This window comes from Salarias fasciatus, chromosome 6, assembly GCF_902148845.1.
Source record: "Salarias fasciatus chromosome 6, fSalaFa1.1, whole genome shotgun sequence".
NCBI lineage: Eukaryota > Metazoa > Chordata > Actinopteri > Blenniiformes > Blenniidae > Salarias > Salarias fasciatus.
In genome coordinates, this window is record NC_043750.1 from 5,837,834 (window position 1) to 5,854,635 (window position 16,802).

At 43.1% G+C, this 16,802-nt stretch overlaps 3 protein-coding genes across 4 annotated transcripts in view; all 3 read left to right on the top strand.

The window, feature by feature from the left end:
* LOC115389539 (sialoadhesin-like) overlaps positions 1-16,802 on the top strand; it is a 47,450-nt gene that overhangs the window by 28,544 nt on the left and 2,104 nt on the right. The gene's annotated exons all lie outside the window — the stretch shown is intronic.
* LOC115389541 (contactin-3-like) lies at positions 3,486-11,427 on the top strand. 2 transcript variants are annotated; one of them, XM_030092948.1, is made up of 9 exons: positions 3,486-3,593; positions 4,591-4,935; positions 5,012-5,233; positions 5,312-5,596; positions 5,840-5,896; positions 6,978-7,068; positions 9,934-9,994; positions 10,599-10,780; positions 10,897-11,427. In XM_030092948.1, exons 1-9 carry the CDS (start codon positions 3,539-3,541, stop codon positions 10,970-10,972), a joined length of 1,374 nt encoding a protein of 457 aa, XP_029948808.1. In that variant the 5' UTR covers positions 3,486-3,538; the 3' UTR covers positions 10,973-11,427. The 2 variants fall into 2 exon arrangements, with proteins under 2 accessions (XP_029948808.1, XP_029948809.1); XM_030092949.1 differs by having other exon boundaries at positions 5,336-5,596.
* LOC115389474 (uncharacterized) lies at positions 14,770-16,661 on the top strand. The gene is made up of 5 exons (XM_030092864.1): positions 14,770-14,893; positions 15,015-15,239; positions 15,865-16,215; positions 16,310-16,442; positions 16,652-16,661. The coding sequence occupies exons 2-5, from the start codon at positions 15,122-15,124 to the stop codon at positions 16,659-16,661; spliced, it is 612 nt and encodes a 203-aa protein (XP_029948724.1). The 5' UTR covers positions 14,770-14,893; positions 15,015-15,121.

Sequence of the window (16,802 nt, forward strand, 5' to 3'; positions counted from 1 at the left end):
GGATTGGATGAGCCTGGATCAGTCATTGACCCTGGATGTATGAATCCTACTTTTGTACAACAGGCCCCAGAACAGCAGAAAGCCTCCACCTCTGAGCCTGGTTCTGCAGGGTTCTCCTCCTCTGAGCCTGGTTCTGCAGGTTTGTCCACTTGTGAGCCTGGTTCTGTAGGTTTCTTCCTTTTAAAAGGGACTTTTTCTTTCCACATTTTCTTTTGCTTGCTCATGTGGAGCTGTTGGGATTTCTCTGTAAAAGTGCCCAGAAATGACTGTGTTGTACTTTGCACTATATAAATAAAGCTGAATTAAAGGGCAACTCCGGTTTTTTGACACCTGGACCTTATTTATAGGTGTGTGCATGCTCATGTACTCACTCAGACAAACATCGTGCAGCTCGGAGTCCTTCAGAAGTTATTTAGATCCAAACGATGTAGCCGCACTAGCGGGGGTGCCACGGCAGGGGAGCGTTAGCGCGGGACATAATCTCTGCAAAATCGCTCATTTCGGCTGTATTTCTTCATCCATCGCCAGTGTTATCATAAAGTCAGCTCGTCTACCGTCTTCAGGTGGGTCAGCTGAAGAGCTGACAGTTTTCGCTAACTTAGCCACAATTAGCTCGGATGGGAACGTTGCGGCGCTCCTCTCCCCAGCAGAGAGGCACTTTGAGTCGGCCTCGGCTGTCACGGCGCCCCGGCGTCTGACTTCCAGGGGCCGAGTTGGAAAACGGCCCTCAGCTGCTCCACGGAGGCTCCGGACACCCGCGAAGACGCACGGCTCGCGTGCGGCCGCTGGGCCGCTGGACGTCTCTCCTCGCCGGGAGGATGCGTATCTCCGCTCCGCGGCGGATGCTCGCTCCGGGCCGGCCGCGGGACGCGTGACGGCCCGCCGCGCCGAGGCCGGAGCTCTCTCCTCGCCAGGAGGAAGCGTATCTCTGCTCTCCGGCGGATGCGCGCTCCACGCCGACCGCAAGGCGCGCGACGGCCGGAGCTCTCTTCTCACCGGGAGAATCCAGATCTCCGCCGCCCGGCGGATGCGCGCTCCACACCGGCCGCGGGACGCGCGACGGCCGGAGCTCTCTTCTCGCCTGGAGAATCCAGATCTCCGCCGCCCGGCGGATGCGCGCTCCAACCCAGGCCGCGGGACACCGCCGGAGGCCCCCCTTCCGACCGAAAGGCAACCCAGCGCCGATGGAGGAAAAATACAGCCGAAATGAGCGACTTTGCAGAGATTATGTCCCGCGTTAACGCTTCATTGCCGTGGCACCCCCGCTAGTGCGGCTACATCGTTTGGATCTAAATAACTTCTGAAGGACTCCGAGCTGCACGATGTTTGTCTGAGTGAGTATATGAGCATGCACACACCTATAAATAAGGTCCAGGTGTCAAAAAACCGGAGTTGCCCTTTAAACTGAATTTGGTGTGTATCAGTTACAAAAATGTTAAATAAAAAGACATTAAAAAAGATCCATTCAAAACACAGTAAGACAGTCATATCACACAAGATGGGGCATTAGCTGTAATCTTGGTCTGAACTGGAGCAACTTATACTCCTGATGAAGAGGATGAGAAGCATCCAGAACAACTTTCCTTTTAACTTGTGTATTAAAATTTCATCAAGCATGTTGAAGGTGCATTAAGGAGTTTGCACGTTTTATGCAAAACAACGGCCCCTGCAGGCCTTGGGTGTAACTGCAGCTTAGTGAAACGCTCGTGCCTGTGACTTGCGTCCATGTATGTGCACGGAAGAGGGGAACTCTATCCTCGCTCTTTAAGTAGCGCTCCAGTAAAATGTAAGTTTCTTTTACCTGGTGGAGTCTGTGCTGGAGCTGTGGCAGTGCTAGAAGCCAGTCTTTTCTTATTTTCTGGAAGATCCTGCTCAGTTGTTGCTCACTAAGCATCTGGTGGAGTAATGGCGGACAAAACGAAACCTAAGCAAATAAGGCCAGCGGGAGCGTGCATTATGTAACATCGTCTCAAATTCTCCCCCGAAAAATTCTGGTGCCGGACCGGCACTGCAACTTTCAAGTGACAATTTAGCGCTGTTAGCGGTACTTACATTGAATATGTCAGGGCACATTCTACACATCATTGAATATTTGTAACATATTAATAGTGGAAAATAAATATTTTTAAAGTTGAAAAACTCCTTAGTGTTCCTTTAAAACACACTCCAGCCACTTTAGAGGCTTCTTCTGCTATCCTCCGGAAGGAATTCTGGTCCTTGATGCCAAAGCTACCATACCAGCATTAGATGGAGAAGGAAGTTATTGACTGGGAATGGGAACCGAGAAAGAGGTACTATCGATCTGAAACTGGGCGAGCCTTCTCAGATAGAATAATCATTGCTGACCATTTTTAACAATCACCATATAAAATCAAACTCGATTTTACCGTTGATTACAACAACTTAAATTATTTTAAACATAATAATGTGATGAGCCATCTGATTCCTCTGCAGAGAACAGAATCACTCCGCCTGCACATTCTGCCGTTCTTTAATTAGATTCTCACAAACAGTCCATAAACAGAAATATTCAAAGGAACAAAATAAGTAGCATAAATCAGAACTCCGTTAGGAGATTTGTTTATTTTGAGTTTAACACTTCACTGCCTCCTGTTGGTCCATGAGAGAGACGCTGACCAACACTGCTGTCTCAGCAGTCGATGCAGCCAGCTCCGTTTGTAATGGAAGTCGTTTCTTTTGACTTTTTATCAGTTGTTCCTGTTTCTCTGTTACATGACGCTCCTTCAGAGCTGACATGTGAACAAGTGCAGCTCGTTCTGCTGCTGCTTTTTTTTTATTGCAGGAAGTAAGACGTGACCTGCTACTGGTGACACGGTGGTTTGAATGTGTAGCCATGCTGGAAACATGGTCATCTGGGTTAGTGTCGTCGAAAACCGTCAGTACTTAAATTTCAGTGTCATGATTTTCCTTGGATTAGAGGAGGTCCTTCAGATAAATGAATGTACATTCTGCTCCTGTAAAACTGATGATACTTAAAATAAAATATTTCTGCAAGCCTTTCACATATCAAACACTGACTTAAAGTGAATAAATAATTCATCCCCCCAGTCATCTGACACACTGTGTGAATTTTAATAAATATGCTGTAATCTAATGTAATCTAACCTGCATTAAAAGAGTTACATTCCTGTACCTAACTCAGTATTCAGGAGTTTCATGCAGACCTGAAGCTGGTTAAGAGAATTTAACTGAAAAAATATGAAAAATGTTAACCTTTCCAGCGGTTTTCTAGACTGTCTTTGCCTTTATGTGACACATTTCACCACATTGCACTGGCACACTCGTGCAGGCGCGTCTGGACCTCTCTTGGTATCTGACTCATATTCTGCTTATTATGTCTGTGCAGAGGAAGGAAGTCTGGTAAATTTTAGCAGCTCGATTCCGGTCTTGTCTCACAAACCACAAAAAAAAAAAAAAAAAAAATCCGTTGGTATCTGCTTTGCTTTCTCACTGTATGAACAGACCTTTGCACTTTTTACCTTTAGACCAGTTTTGTAGAAGTCTGAGAGGATCAGCGATGAGCTTCACAGCAGCAGCGGGCGGATTTGTTGTCGGTCTTCTCTCTTTGTCAGGTACTGCATGTCGATATTTACATTTGCTTTAGATACACACAATTTGAAAATAACTCCATTACAGACGTTTGGAGGTGTGGTGTCTCACCCAAAGATGTTGGTTTTATCTGATGTGTTCACAGTGAGTGTAAACAGTTTCCTGCCAACCGTGATCTGCAGTTTTTACTTCTTCAGAGTTAATCTGCAGCAGCACAATGACCAAACACTAACTCTCAACCCAATTTTCCTCTTGACCTTAAACTGCAACATGAGGCGTTATTTATACATGGTCTTTGTAATTTTTCATCAACTGGATAATTTTTTCAGAGCTCATGATATAAAAAGGAAATAAGTTGAGGAGAAAACTGAAAGTGTAACACTGTTCTAAAGCTGCAGTCTATAGTGTGCATCAACAATATCTCTAACTGACACATATCAGCAATCTTCAGATCGTCCATTGACCTTGTTCCATATCTGTCCAGTCCTTCACATTGAGTTTGGGGAATTCTTGTTTGAATCCCATTTAAAAGTAGGGTGTAAAAACTAACCAAGCCCACAGTGTCAGTGATAATGACTTATTGTGTCGACCCCTTTGGAAAGGAAGCAGTTACAGACACACAAAGACACAGATTTACCAACACACCATTTCTAAAGGAGGAGTTTTGTTGCTGTTTTGGGATCTCTGGAAATGCAACTTTTTGAAACTGCTCCGACCCCGTCTCCATGAAGATGATGGACCTGAAATATTTTGCCATATGTTTTGTTCTTTTTTAGATTATTTTCTGCAACACTGCACGACTGCTACACTGTACATGCAGTAGCAAGTCACTGTTTACTGTGGCTCATGTCTATGAACCACAGTGTTCCTTTGAAACCGCCACTCTGCAAGCTTGCAAACCACATTCAAAACAACGATTCACCTCCCAGTTTTATTCACTGACAGCAGTGATGACTTGCCCTGTCTAATGAACAGCTTGTTTACTGAGATTTTTAATTGTGATTTCCGTCTGTGTTGCAGTGGTTGGAGGTCAGAGTAACTGGGGAGAGACTGACTTGACTCAGGTCTGTGCTGTAGAGGGAGGAACAGTGGATCTAACTTGTGACTACAAATACCCACACACAACAAATCATCAGACTACAAGAGTTATGAAAGAACTGTGGTTTACCAAAGAGGGTAAAGCACCAGTGGATCTCAGAACAGACTCAAACTACACAAACCGCTGGTGGTGTGATTGTAATGAGTATGGCTGCATTTTGAGAATCACCAACTTGAAAAAGTGTGACTCTGGAATCTACAAATATAAGATTAGAACAAATCATCCGGCTGGAGTTTGTCTGCAGGCCATCCAGCTGTCTGTCACAGGTAGTATTTATATCCAGAGACACTCTCTCCCTTTCCATTTTCTCTTTCTCATTATAGATACACATTCTGTTTTCAGATCTCCGGGTGGAAGTGACCAAATTGCACAAGACAAGGGGTTCAAAGAGCGTTGAGCTAAATTGTCAACACAGTTGCCCTCCTCATCGTGTTTACATGTGGTTCAGCAACGGGCGCGTCATGATCAGAGAAACATCTTCATCTGTGTTCGTACCATTTCAGTCTACGGACAGATTTTCCTGTGCTGTGAGAGGATTCGAAAACATCACCTCTCCACCAGTGTGTGAATTTAATCTACCGTCTCATGGAAGACGTAACACGAACTGAGACTCCTTTGAAATGTGAACCAAACATAAATCAGACGGGTTCATGTTTTCTCCTCCAGATGCTCCAAACCGTCCTGTTGTTGCTGTGAGCCCCTCTGGTGAGATCATGGAGGGCAGCTCCGTGGCTCTGACCTGCGGCAGTGATGCCAGCCCAGCTGCGACGTACACCTGGTACAAGAGGGAATCCTTTAGAAACATCAGTCATGGTGCACAGCTCAACTTCACTTCCATCCAGCCCTCCGACTCCGGAGGGTATTACTGCACAGCTGAAAACAAGCTGGGAGTGAAGAGGTCACAATACACACATATTGATGTGGAATGTGAGTAAAAGTAAAGCAATATTACACAAAACAAAAGAACAATCACACAAAACACAACATGATTCCTTCAGCTGACCACAAACAACATAACTTCCTGGCATCGAAGCCAGATCTACTAAAAAAAACCCAGTGACTCTCCTGCCAGTCTGGAGACGAGCTCTCACTCACACAGAGAGATCACAGAACACAAAACAAAGAAATGATGCAGCCAGGGCTGAGACAAATGTAGTTTTTCTTCTTCAGGTGCTCCAACCCTTCTTTCTGTCACGAGTGGAGGGAGGACGCAAAGCAGAGCAAGTGGTGAGACTCGACTCTGTTAAACAACAGATCACAGAGGACGGGGGAAACATAGAGTGCGGATTCATTCAGTTATGCAGATTTGTGGATTGTAGTTTAACCAACATCAGTGACCCTTGATATCTTGCCTGACAGAGCACTCAGTTAAAAAAACTAGAGAACCTCCTGTCACTGACCCACCTCAATGCTGCTTGTATGTAAAAATGACTTAAATTTGATTCAAATCATGGTTCAAAGTTCATAACTGAAGGAAGCAACATTAACCAACCACAGTGATTTGGTCTGTCAATAAAATCACAATCTCAGAGAAAAACTAGTCACTTGCTAATCATCCTGCAGACACCAATCAGCCTTAAAGAGGCTGTATCCTGCTTTTTTAGCCAGTTCAAACCCTAGAAATGGCATTAACATGGTAATAGTTTATTTTTGGCGCTGAGGAAAAGTAATTTTGTGTGAAATAAAAGATTTTCTGGGGCTAATTCTGAAACCTGGAAGAGAAAACGCTCTGTGTCACTGAAAATCCCGCCTCTCCCCCTGTGGACTTTGACTGACAGCGGACTTCAACCAATCAGTGCTTCAAAACAAATACGCTGATTAGCTTTAGCCCTTTAGCTCGAGCTTCTCTACACACAAAGACACGCGAAAACGTCTTTTCCAATTAGAAACTCACCAAGCGCAGACCCTTCAGACTCTTGCTCTTGCTTGACTGTTGCTTTCAGACGATGGTGAAAGTTTATCCTCGTAATCGGAGTTACAAAAAGCACCAACGCTGATTGCCGAGGGCCTTTGGGAGGGGGGCTCAGGGGAGCCATCTTCACCGTGTGACGTGAACGTGGGAAACAGAGCGTTTTCACGGGTGTGGGAGGGGCTGCCTCTCTGAGCAGCTGAAACACGAGGAAAGCTCAAACACAGGCACGAAGGAAAAAACGCTTTGGGGGTGTTTTTGGTGAGAACATAACTATATAACAAGGTTAAAACATACAAAAAGTGAATTTTGCACGATGCAGCCCCTTTAATGTGTTTTTTTGATCCCTCTACACCTGCTGCATATTGCTATTAACGGTCAGTGGTATATTTTGATCAGTGTCTCCAGGATCAGGGAAATACATTGCTGTTGGAATGATTGCTGCTGTCCTCCTGACTGTTGCATTCGCCACTGTATTCCTGTGGATTCGGTGAGTATCCGTTTTATTTTATATTGTACAGCAGATTAAGACATTATTCCATTATTATTTCAGTTGGTGGTACAAGCACCAAATTTTGCACAAACAATGTTCAAGATGTACTTTTTCAGAAAAGTTCGTTATCTAGCTGGAAATCCAGGATGGCCACCATTTTTCAATATGGCCGCCTCACTAAAATGCAAAAAAAATTTCTTCAAAGTAGAACTTGAATGAACAGCATTAATGACCCACATATCAAAATGAATATACAGTATTCTGAATAGAAAATGGAGTAATGTCAGTTGAATTCCAATATAGCTGTCAGTTTGCAAGATGGCGGATGTTATGAAACTCGAAATTAACATTTTCGGAAGCCGTCTGATCACAGATGTTGCATTAAAGCTAGGGTCGACGATCTTGGAAAACTAGCATGTAGCACGAATGTAGCATCTCCCCAAGGCTCCGCCCAGCTCCCACCCCATTGGAGGAGCTCCCGTTGGGAGCAAACGCACTGGACGCGGAAGTGCCTCGCGCACGGAGTTTGTGATCGCCTCCAATGTTATTAACCTTTCTGACTGCCGCACACAACGCGCATAGGAGCACAGCGCGCCCGCTCGGCTTTGTTCTATTTTTCATGCGAGCCACGAGCGCCGAGAGCGCCTGGGCAATGCGCGCGCGCTCTGAACCAGGGCCAGTGCACGCCATTGAAATGTACGCGCAGGGGGCTGGTAGAACGGCAAAGGGATTTGATTGGTTTCTTAAGAGCGGTCCGTGCAATACGATTGGTCGGAGTTTTTACACTCCTGTGGCCGCTACAGTGGTCAAATTTTATCAGCACCTTTTTCCGTACACATAATGTATTGACTTCTCCCAGAGGGCAGGGAGCATTTCACTCAGTATGACTAAAAGTGCTTTTGGAAAACATCGTCTACCCTAGCTTTAAGTTGAAGGGCAACATCCATTAACCTGACACGCCAGATGGACAGTTTCATATGTCCACCACGGAAATATTACACAAGTCCATCTGGGTAGCCGCTCTTCCGATTTGATTTCAGAGGCGGGACCTTCAAAACAATCCATAGCCGGCGATTGGACGACCGTTCTAATTGACACGCGACACACTCACCACAGACTAATCCGCATCAAGCCACGGTGTGACGGAGCTTACGTGCGCTGCTGCTGAGAAGCAGCAGACATCGTTTCCTGACAAAAAGACTTGAAGTGAAGTTCTGTGCTCCTCTTTCAAAGAAGAAATTGAGTTGCTTTCTTATAAAACTGCAGATATTGGCGTGTCCACGGAGATCGCTTCGCATGCCGCCAGTGTTTTCAAACTTTTGGGCGCTTCCCGCTGTCGTCACGTCTTCTCGTCACTTCCGCTCCTCCCGCAGCTCCCGCCTCTTTCCCCTGATTGGGCCGGTGAAATTTTAACAGAGTGAAATCATTGGTCTATGGAGCGCTACAAGATGGGATCTGCAGGATTTAGGAACTGAATCAGGCAGGTCCATCTGCTATGCAAGGTTAAACATCCATAGTCATTCAGTGAAATGCTGTGATCACATTCTTTTGGCTTGTATAATTATATAAAAGTGATGTCAAAGGTCACCCAGGACACGTTGATGACAGGACTGCTGTGAGACTCTGCATGGGGTTCAGTGTTGGCTTGTGCTGTACCAGCTGTAGTTGTAGTTTACGAACTGCTGTCGTGGTGCAGTCACTATAGTTTGGAATATACTTTAGTGTCTCAAATGCTGCCTGATAAGCCCTGTATCAATCTTAAACAGGAGTTTAGTTAGTTGTAGGACTGCCACGCTGATAGAGATCGACATACACTAAGGAGAGTAGAATCTTACAAAACAAGCCCATCAACCTTGAAGGTCCTTGCAACTTTGAAAAAGCTGTCTTCAGAATCTTCACATGTTCATGCTGTTCATGCTATTCATGCATTCATGCAATCAACAGATGAAGTCTTTCTCGGTTATGGCATGTGACATAGATATGTTCGTTGTTGCAGTGAATGTCTTTGCTTTTCCTCAGAATGCAGGCTTAGAAATGATCTGGGTTGTGTGTGGTCAGGATTAGTCCTTTGGGTGGTTTTCTGTTGATGATATGATGGTGAATCTGGTCCCAGATAAAGTCTACAGTGTTTTCCATTCACACCTTCACTGACTGTGGTGTTTACTTACTGGGGGTAAGTAAGTAAGTTACTGGCGCTGGTTAAAAAATGGTGAGGTTGAGCAGGTTCTCTGGGAAACCCTTCCACCCCTTGTCCTGACTTGTGAGCAGTTGACAAAATGCAGCTGCCAGGACAAAGCAAATCTATCACTTCAATGCAGTTGTGTGCCTGCTAATACTAAAACAAGAACCAGTTGAAGGTGTACATCAACAGAAAGTCATTTCCTGATTCAAACAACACACAAGTCAGTTTATTTTTTTTACATTGTTTGTAAAACACAGAATCGAAGTTAACAGTACTCTATATATTGGCGAAGTATAACTCCCCTTGTATCATCAAAATATTCAATAATTTAGATTTTCTAAATGCAGAATTGCATTTCTCACACTCCAAAAAAATATATTTTGATGCATCGAGCATCAAAATAGACTTATTCAGAGCAAAGAAAGCTCAAACACTTAAAAACTGCTTCGAAGGGCAGCCATCTCGAAAAAAATGTCAGCCATTTTTCATTTTCAAATAGGTAATGTGCTTTTCTAAGAGTCGGTTCTGAAGCACTTGTGTGCCAAATATTGTGTTTGTATCACCAAGTGAAAGATTGTCAGCCCCACCAAAAGGGAACCAATTAAATCAGGAATCTGACAAACCAGTATGTCTTAACAAGTCAGTACAGCTGCTTGCTGATTGTCCATTCTTCTAATTAGTAAAAAGGGAGTTCTGAAGGAATCATCAGAGCCTGAAGACAGACCGGACAACATGGGTCAGGTGAGACGGTCATATTCTTATACGACATTAAAAGAAGTTTGAACTCCCTTGAGAAATATCCTTCTATCTTGTTTTCAGTGATTTCATGTTTTCATATCATTCTTTTTTGCTTCCATTCCTCAACATCTATGAGAAGCCTTCATTTTTCACAAGTATCTTTGTATTTATTTGACTCCTCAGTGTCCACAGTCGCTTTGAGGTATTAGCAGCTTTGAATCAGTTATCTTCCCTTTCTAAGAGTTGTCTGCTGCTGTCTGGGTGTTGATATTTCATCGGAGCTCACCTTCTCTGTCATGAGTTCATGAAGCTGTTTCTATCAAAAAGCACCAACATCCAGAGAATTGAGCAATTTTCCTTCAGTTAGCTGACACAGCTTCAGCTGAATAACAAAACTAAGCTCACACCGTGCTGGAAGCACATGGGTGTCTCTGCAAAATTACAGTAACACAATGAATGAAAATGATCATTTGGAGTGGATTTTTTTTATTTTTTTGTTTACTTCAAATAGTTACTTTAATTCTCAGTCATTATTATAGAAACTTCATTTCTTTAACTTAAACTTAAATCTTCTGTGGCATGACGTCAAAGCTGTTTCATCCTGCAGAGGCTGCCTGATGCTGCACAGCCAGAGGAGCAGTTTCACCTTCACTACGCCAGCATCCACTTCATTAACAACCAGACAGACCCTCCTCACTGCAACATGAGAGCAGATCAGACTCACAGAAACATGAAGGACGAGGATCTTACAGAATACTCTGCTGTCAAACTGAAGAATGCAGCCCTGAGGTGAGCAGCTTCTCACTCATTTATAATATCCACATGAATTACCAAGAACTCAGTTCTGTACGGTTGTTTTTGTGCTTTTGTTGAATCAGCTGACTTCTATTATTTGTGCATCTCAGAAACAAGAACCAGGATGTCCGACAAGATCCGTCTGAACTGTACAGCACAGTCAACAAGGCCAGAGGAACACAATGACAATTTCTAACCCAACCTCACCTGATGTGTGTCAACTTTATATGGATGTAAACCTGATAAATATTGATCCATTCGTCCCTCAGACTGTCAGTCCATCCATCCACCTTAATCCACCTTAATCCTTTGTTCTCCCCATCTTCTATCCATCATCCATTATTATTTATCCATTTATTGATAGACTGTCCATCCATCTGTCCACCCATCACCCACCCATCCATCAACCAAAGTGCAGGTGAGGATGAATCAGGTCTGCACAGATCCTCTAAAGTGTTTGAACTGGTGCACACAGTCAAAGTGCATGCAGGTAATTATCTGGAAGACCACCTTGAACATATATTTGTAGGAACACAGCATCATCTGTCCTGTATATTGAACTCTGTGAAGAACCTGCTATTGCATAAAGATGCATTTTGTTGTTTGGTTCTCTAAAATGTTTGTAAAAAATTAATGTGTCAATGCTGAGATTGTCTTGCCATTTGGAAATGTCAAGAGATATTGTGATATTTCAGTGTCTTATGATTGAGACCATTTTTGAAAGCAGTTGACTTGTTGACTTGTTCTGATGGTATTCCAGACAGGGGTGTTGTCTGATTCCAACTGATTGAAGAAGGAAATCAAATTAAATAAATGAGCTATTAAAATAATTTGATCTAAGTTTCTGATTCCTTTTGATTCACTCGGAGGATTGTGTTTGATTCATTTCAGAATATACAGTAGATTATTGTCATCAACAGGACATAATCAATAGGAAGGTCCCTCATCTTGATTACTCCAGCTCAGCATCGGGGTGTGAACAGCTGACTGTCTACACCTGATTTTCCAGAACATACAGTATCAAGCCACATGAAGCAACAAGAAAGTTGTTCATGAGCTTCAACCAAAGAACGCTGACACTAAATACAAAGTGCAGTGTAGTGTAGTGTAGTGTTTATACGGCAATTTATGTTTGAACCTGGTGTTTGTTTTGAAGAAGAGCTGTCTCTCCAAGACTGTCCAAGAACTCAGGTCTTTAATTCACAGCTTCACGTGTTCATTATCAACATAGTCAACAGGTTTGAAAAATCGAGCAAATCTTCATTTAAAAGAAATGAAGTTGAAAGGATTTTTTTCTACAAGTTTAGAAGTTGTGGATGACACAGTCCTAAACCAGACCACCCCTATCTCTTTTAAAATATGTGTTGAGATTGTCATCAGAGTGCCATTTTGTATCTGATCATGAATTCAAATGAATTAAATGAGGAAGAATAGGTGGCAGTTCTATTCTTCCTTATACATGCAGAGTTGCTGCCATCAAGACAGATTCCTTTTCTGTTGCAGTTTGCAGTATTATTTGTGTGTCACTGTCTCCAAACCAACACTATTCATCTGCAAATATCTCTGACGGACTCACAGAAACATGAGGAGACCAGCGATGGGTTTGACGGCAGCAGTCTGTGGATTCCTGAATCTTCTTCTCTCAGTGACAGGTACGGTACAGACTGTGTGGTGGAAACTTCTAGATTGAAATAGAAATTGTATTCAGCTTCTGGATAAGTCTCACATAAACATCTTCATGGCGAGAACATGTAAAATGATGGAGATGGACATACGGGCGACTTCAACCTTTGTAAGTTTTTCTGTTTTCGGAAGCTACAAGAGATCCTTTGTGGTATTCTTGAGGTTTATACTGGAATGTTTGAAAAAGCTGATATGTTCTGATAGATGATTTGATAATTGGTCAGTAACCTCACAAATCTTTACCTTATTAAATTATTACTTCGATGATTTGTGGAAGAGCTCTTGATCTCCACCAATTCGAGGCAATTTTTTTTCTTCGTATTTCTGAGGTCTGAAGTACACAGTCATACAGACTGATGGGTGCAAACACTCCTCAGTTTTAAAATTACCCCATATTTTATTTCCTTAATTGATATGATTTTGTGTTCTTGTGAAACACAAACCAATTTTTGGAAAACCTGATCGAGTCAATATAAATTCATTTCGACTTAACAAAGCAAAATTTAGAACACTGACCCTAAGTTTGTCTTTTTGCTGCCAAAGAGGCTTCTCACACTTAAAAACTGAGACTCAGCGCTCGACCACGGTCAAAACCAGTCCTGCCTCAAAAAAAAAAAAAAAAAAAGGGAAGTCTTTAAAGTCCAAACCGTATTTCTGAGAAAAACTGAAAAAAAAATGTATGAGGAGATTTAAAAAAAAAAAAAAAAAACAGATACTGCTGTGCAAAAAATGTAAGTTCCTCGTTCAAAGAAAGGAGAGTTCAAAGAAAATCCTTCAGTTCTCCGCAGAGGCGGAGCGTGGGTCTCAGTACAGAGGGGGCGGAGCATTCTCCACGGGCCCTTATGATAGTAATTTTACCATTCAAACAATACCTCATCCTACCGTCAAACAACACATTAATGCTCATTTTAATTGAGCCAAGCAAACCTCTATGCCTCAGAAAGCAGCCAGTGCTGTGTGAGGGCTGCGACCTGCGCGGCACAGCGCAGCCATTCCGTAGTATGTGGGCGCTGGCCGTCAGGTGTCAATCTCAGAGCGTTCGCTGTCCATGGTGCTGAAATCTCAGATAACGGGCTAAATTTGTACCATCTTTGATGCAGCCTGAATATAAAATGAACACAGCTGGTCTAAAATTACACAATCTATTCAGATAGATATAGACACAGCTATCTATATCTTTTGGAATTCACGTATATTAGAAAAAAAAATAAAGTTGGTGGTCTCTTATAGTTGAGAGCAACACAAGATACATTCAAATAGGCAGGTGTTTAAGACCTCAGCATTCTGATAAAGATAATATTTTGAAGGTTTCACTGACTCGCCAGTGGCTCCGATGTTAGGTTTTGGGTAGTACCGCTAGCAGCTAGCATAGTGTTTAGCATACTGTTTAACTTCCCTCCAAAGAGTTCAGATCAAGTGCAAAAGAAAAAACTCCTTCATGCCGCACAGCCAATCAGCGCTGGCTTACAGCTCTGATGCATTCATGGACAGTCGTAATGTAAGAATTGGCAAATTGGAGCCCACAATCATATGGTATACCTTCTGGCACACACTGCACATTTTATTATAATAATTTATGTACGAGTAAATGTGAACACATCACATGAAACGGGGCCCTATGACCTTGTGGGCCCTGGGGTGACTGCCCCAGGGCCCTTGATCTGAACTCTTTGGAGGGAAGTTAAACAGTATGCTAAACACTATGCTAGCTGCTAGTGGTACTACCCAAAACCTAACATCGGAACATCGGAGCCACTGGTGAGTCAGTGAAACCTTAAAAAATATTATCTTCATCAGAATGCTGTGGTCTTAAACACCTACCTATTGGAATGTGCTTTGTGTTGCTCTCAACTACAAGAGACCGCCGAGTCTATTTTTTTTCATTTATTTTTTCCATTTATCAGACAGAGCACATCTGTGTGGAGAGTTCAAAGAACATCCTTCAGTTCTCCTTCATGATGGTTTCTCATCTCTCTGATAGTTTAATGCAGATCGACTGTAAAAGAAAGGCATTGAAAGGTGGAGTTGTGTTCTGTGTTGACGGTGGCTGTCATGTGCTCTGTGTTACAGTGGTGCAGTGTCAACATGGCTGGGATGTAAAATGCAGACAGACAGAGATCTGTGCTGTGATCGGATCCACAGTGGAAATGAGCTGCAGCTACAGATACCCTCCACAAGTACAGGACAACAATGTTACTGTCAAGGAAAGATTCTGGTTCAGAAAACAGAGTGAATGGATCGTTGTGGATCTGAGATCAGACCCGGAGTATTCAGGTCGTGTGGAGTACGAGTGTGAAAACAAAAACTGCCTCTTGAGAATTAAAGACCTGAGAGAGAGTGACTCAGCCAAGTACAGGTTCAAGTTCACAACCAACCAAGAAACAGGCAAATATAGTGGACAACCGGTCACTCTGACTGTTACAGGTAACATTTTCACTCCATACTTGTGTTATTCAATACAAAAAGGTTTTTGAATGGTGAATTTGAATTTGTGTGTCTGTGAAAAGCTGAATTCAACATTTCTGCTGCTGATGTGCTCACCCAGGTCTCCAGGTGAAGGTGAGCAGTTCAAACATCTCTGGAAGTTATAACTCAGCAGAACTCCAGTGTGACAGCAGCTGTCCACTACCTGATAGTTTCTCCTACAGCTGGATGAAGAATCACCAAATTATTCCAGGACAAACTTCAAAAACCTTTTTCTATCAATGGGATCCTGCAGCCAGTGTTTCCTGTGGTCTGACAGGCCAGAAGCATCGTTCTCCTTCAGTGAGTAAGTTCATCCAGATTTTTTCTTGAAGGCATAACAGAGGATTTTCTCGAAAAGTCGAAGCCAAACGTCTGTTACTCGCTTTTTGAAAAACACGGATGTGAAAGACCATCCTGCCTACTCTACTGCTCCGCCCGAAGAAACGCCTGTCAAATGTCGGGGCCTTCCGAGGCCTTTCTCTTCTTCTCATAAACTTCGTGCACAGTTTTCCTCTTGCGACTTTCTGCCATTTCGAAGTATGCAGTGAACTCTGTGGCGCTACACTGACTGGCTGAAACCGAAGCTCACGGGCGACATAAACACTCTGAATGCGCAGATAACAGGAACGAGCGCGCTTGACGGCGTTACACAAGCATTTCTCCAGCGTGATTGACATGTTGGAGGACCAATAGTTGAGATTTGCATCCCGTAATTCATTGGCTAAGAACATCCTCCACTATACCTTTGACTGAAAAGTTGAATCCATTTATTGAGCAACTGAATGTTCGTCACATAAAGAGAAGTATTGATGATCAATAAATAGCTCAAAAAATGCAGCTGGTTACATGTTAGTTCATTTGAAAGTTCATTTGGAGCGACACAAGGGGGTAAAGAAAAGTACTTGTGTTTTTGGTGTTCTTTATTGCAGAGGTCAATGATCACTGGGAGGTGAATTATCCTGAAACTGAGATCTGTGCTTTGAAAGGATCCACAGTGGAAATAAGCTGCTCTTACAGATACCCAACCAGGATAGAGAACCATGAAACCAGAGTCGAGCACACCTTCTGGTTCAGAGAGGAGCATAATGATGTTTTACTGGATCTGAAAAATGACTGGAAATATTCAAGTCGTGTCAGGTATGAAGGCAGTGAAAAGAACTGCACTCTGATTATTAGTAACCTGACAGAGACAGACTCAGCTGAGTACAAGTTCAGGTTCATCACAAACCATCGAAGAGGAAAATTTACTGGTTCACCAGGAGTCAAACTGTCTGTCTCAGGTAAAGTTTTCACTAATGTCAAAAAACTTCAAATGTTCACAAATTATTCCAGTGATTATAGAGACAATGTCACATTCCTGCTTCTGACTCACAGACCCACAACTCCAGATACATGTGAGGAAATCAATTTCCCATCCAGACAATCTGAAGTGGATTGAACTAACATGTCAGACCAGCTGTCAGCTGTCTGATCCTCCTTCATACATCTGGTTCAAGAATGGAGAGAAGTTTGCAGAGAAAAAGAAAAACTATGTTCTCCTGCAAACCTTCAGTTTTCCAGACAGCTATCACTGTGCCATACAACAACATGAACGTTTCCCTTCTCCTCCAGTGTGTAAGTTCACATTTTATCATAATAACTAAACATCTGTGGAAGATCAGTATTGAGAGAGTGAAGAAGAAATCAGAGCATCTTTAATCTTTATGTCTCCTCCAGATGCTCCTAAACCTCCCTCAGTGTCGGTGAGTCCGTCTGGTGAGATCGTGGAGGGAAGCTCAGTGACTCTGACCTGCAGCAGTGATGCTAACCCAGCAGCTAGCTACAGCTGGTACAAGGCACAGCAATTCATTCAGGGTGGTGTGCAGCT

What these genes read in the sequence shown, in the direction of transcription:
- LOC115389541 (XM_030092948.1), top strand. Translation starts at nt 3,539, where the DNA reads ATGAGCTTCACAGCAGCAGCGGGCGGATTTGTTGTCGGTCTTCTCTCT. An exon ending in CATCCAGCTGTCTGTCACAG is followed by an intron (nt 4,936 to 5,011) that starts GTAGTATTTATA and finishes TTCTGTTTTCAG; the next exon opens with ATCTCCGGGTGGAAGTGACC. An exon ending in GACGCAAAGCAGAGCAAGTG is followed by an intron (nt 5,897 to 6,977) that starts GTGAGACTCGAC and finishes TATTTTGATCAG; the next exon opens with TGTCTCCAGGATCAGGGAAA.
- LOC115389474 (XM_030092864.1), top strand. Translation starts at nt 15,122, where the DNA reads ATGAAGAATCACCAAATTATTCCAGGACAAACTTCAAAAACCTTTTTC. An exon ending in GCATCGTTCTCCTTCAGTGA is followed by an intron (nt 15,240 to 15,864) that starts GTAAGTTCATCC and finishes TCTTTATTGCAG; the next exon opens with AGGTCAATGATCACTGGGAG. An exon ending in AGTCAAACTGTCTGTCTCAG is followed by an intron (nt 16,216 to 16,309) that starts GTAAAGTTTTCA and finishes TCTGACTCACAG; the next exon opens with ACCCACAACTCCAGATACAT.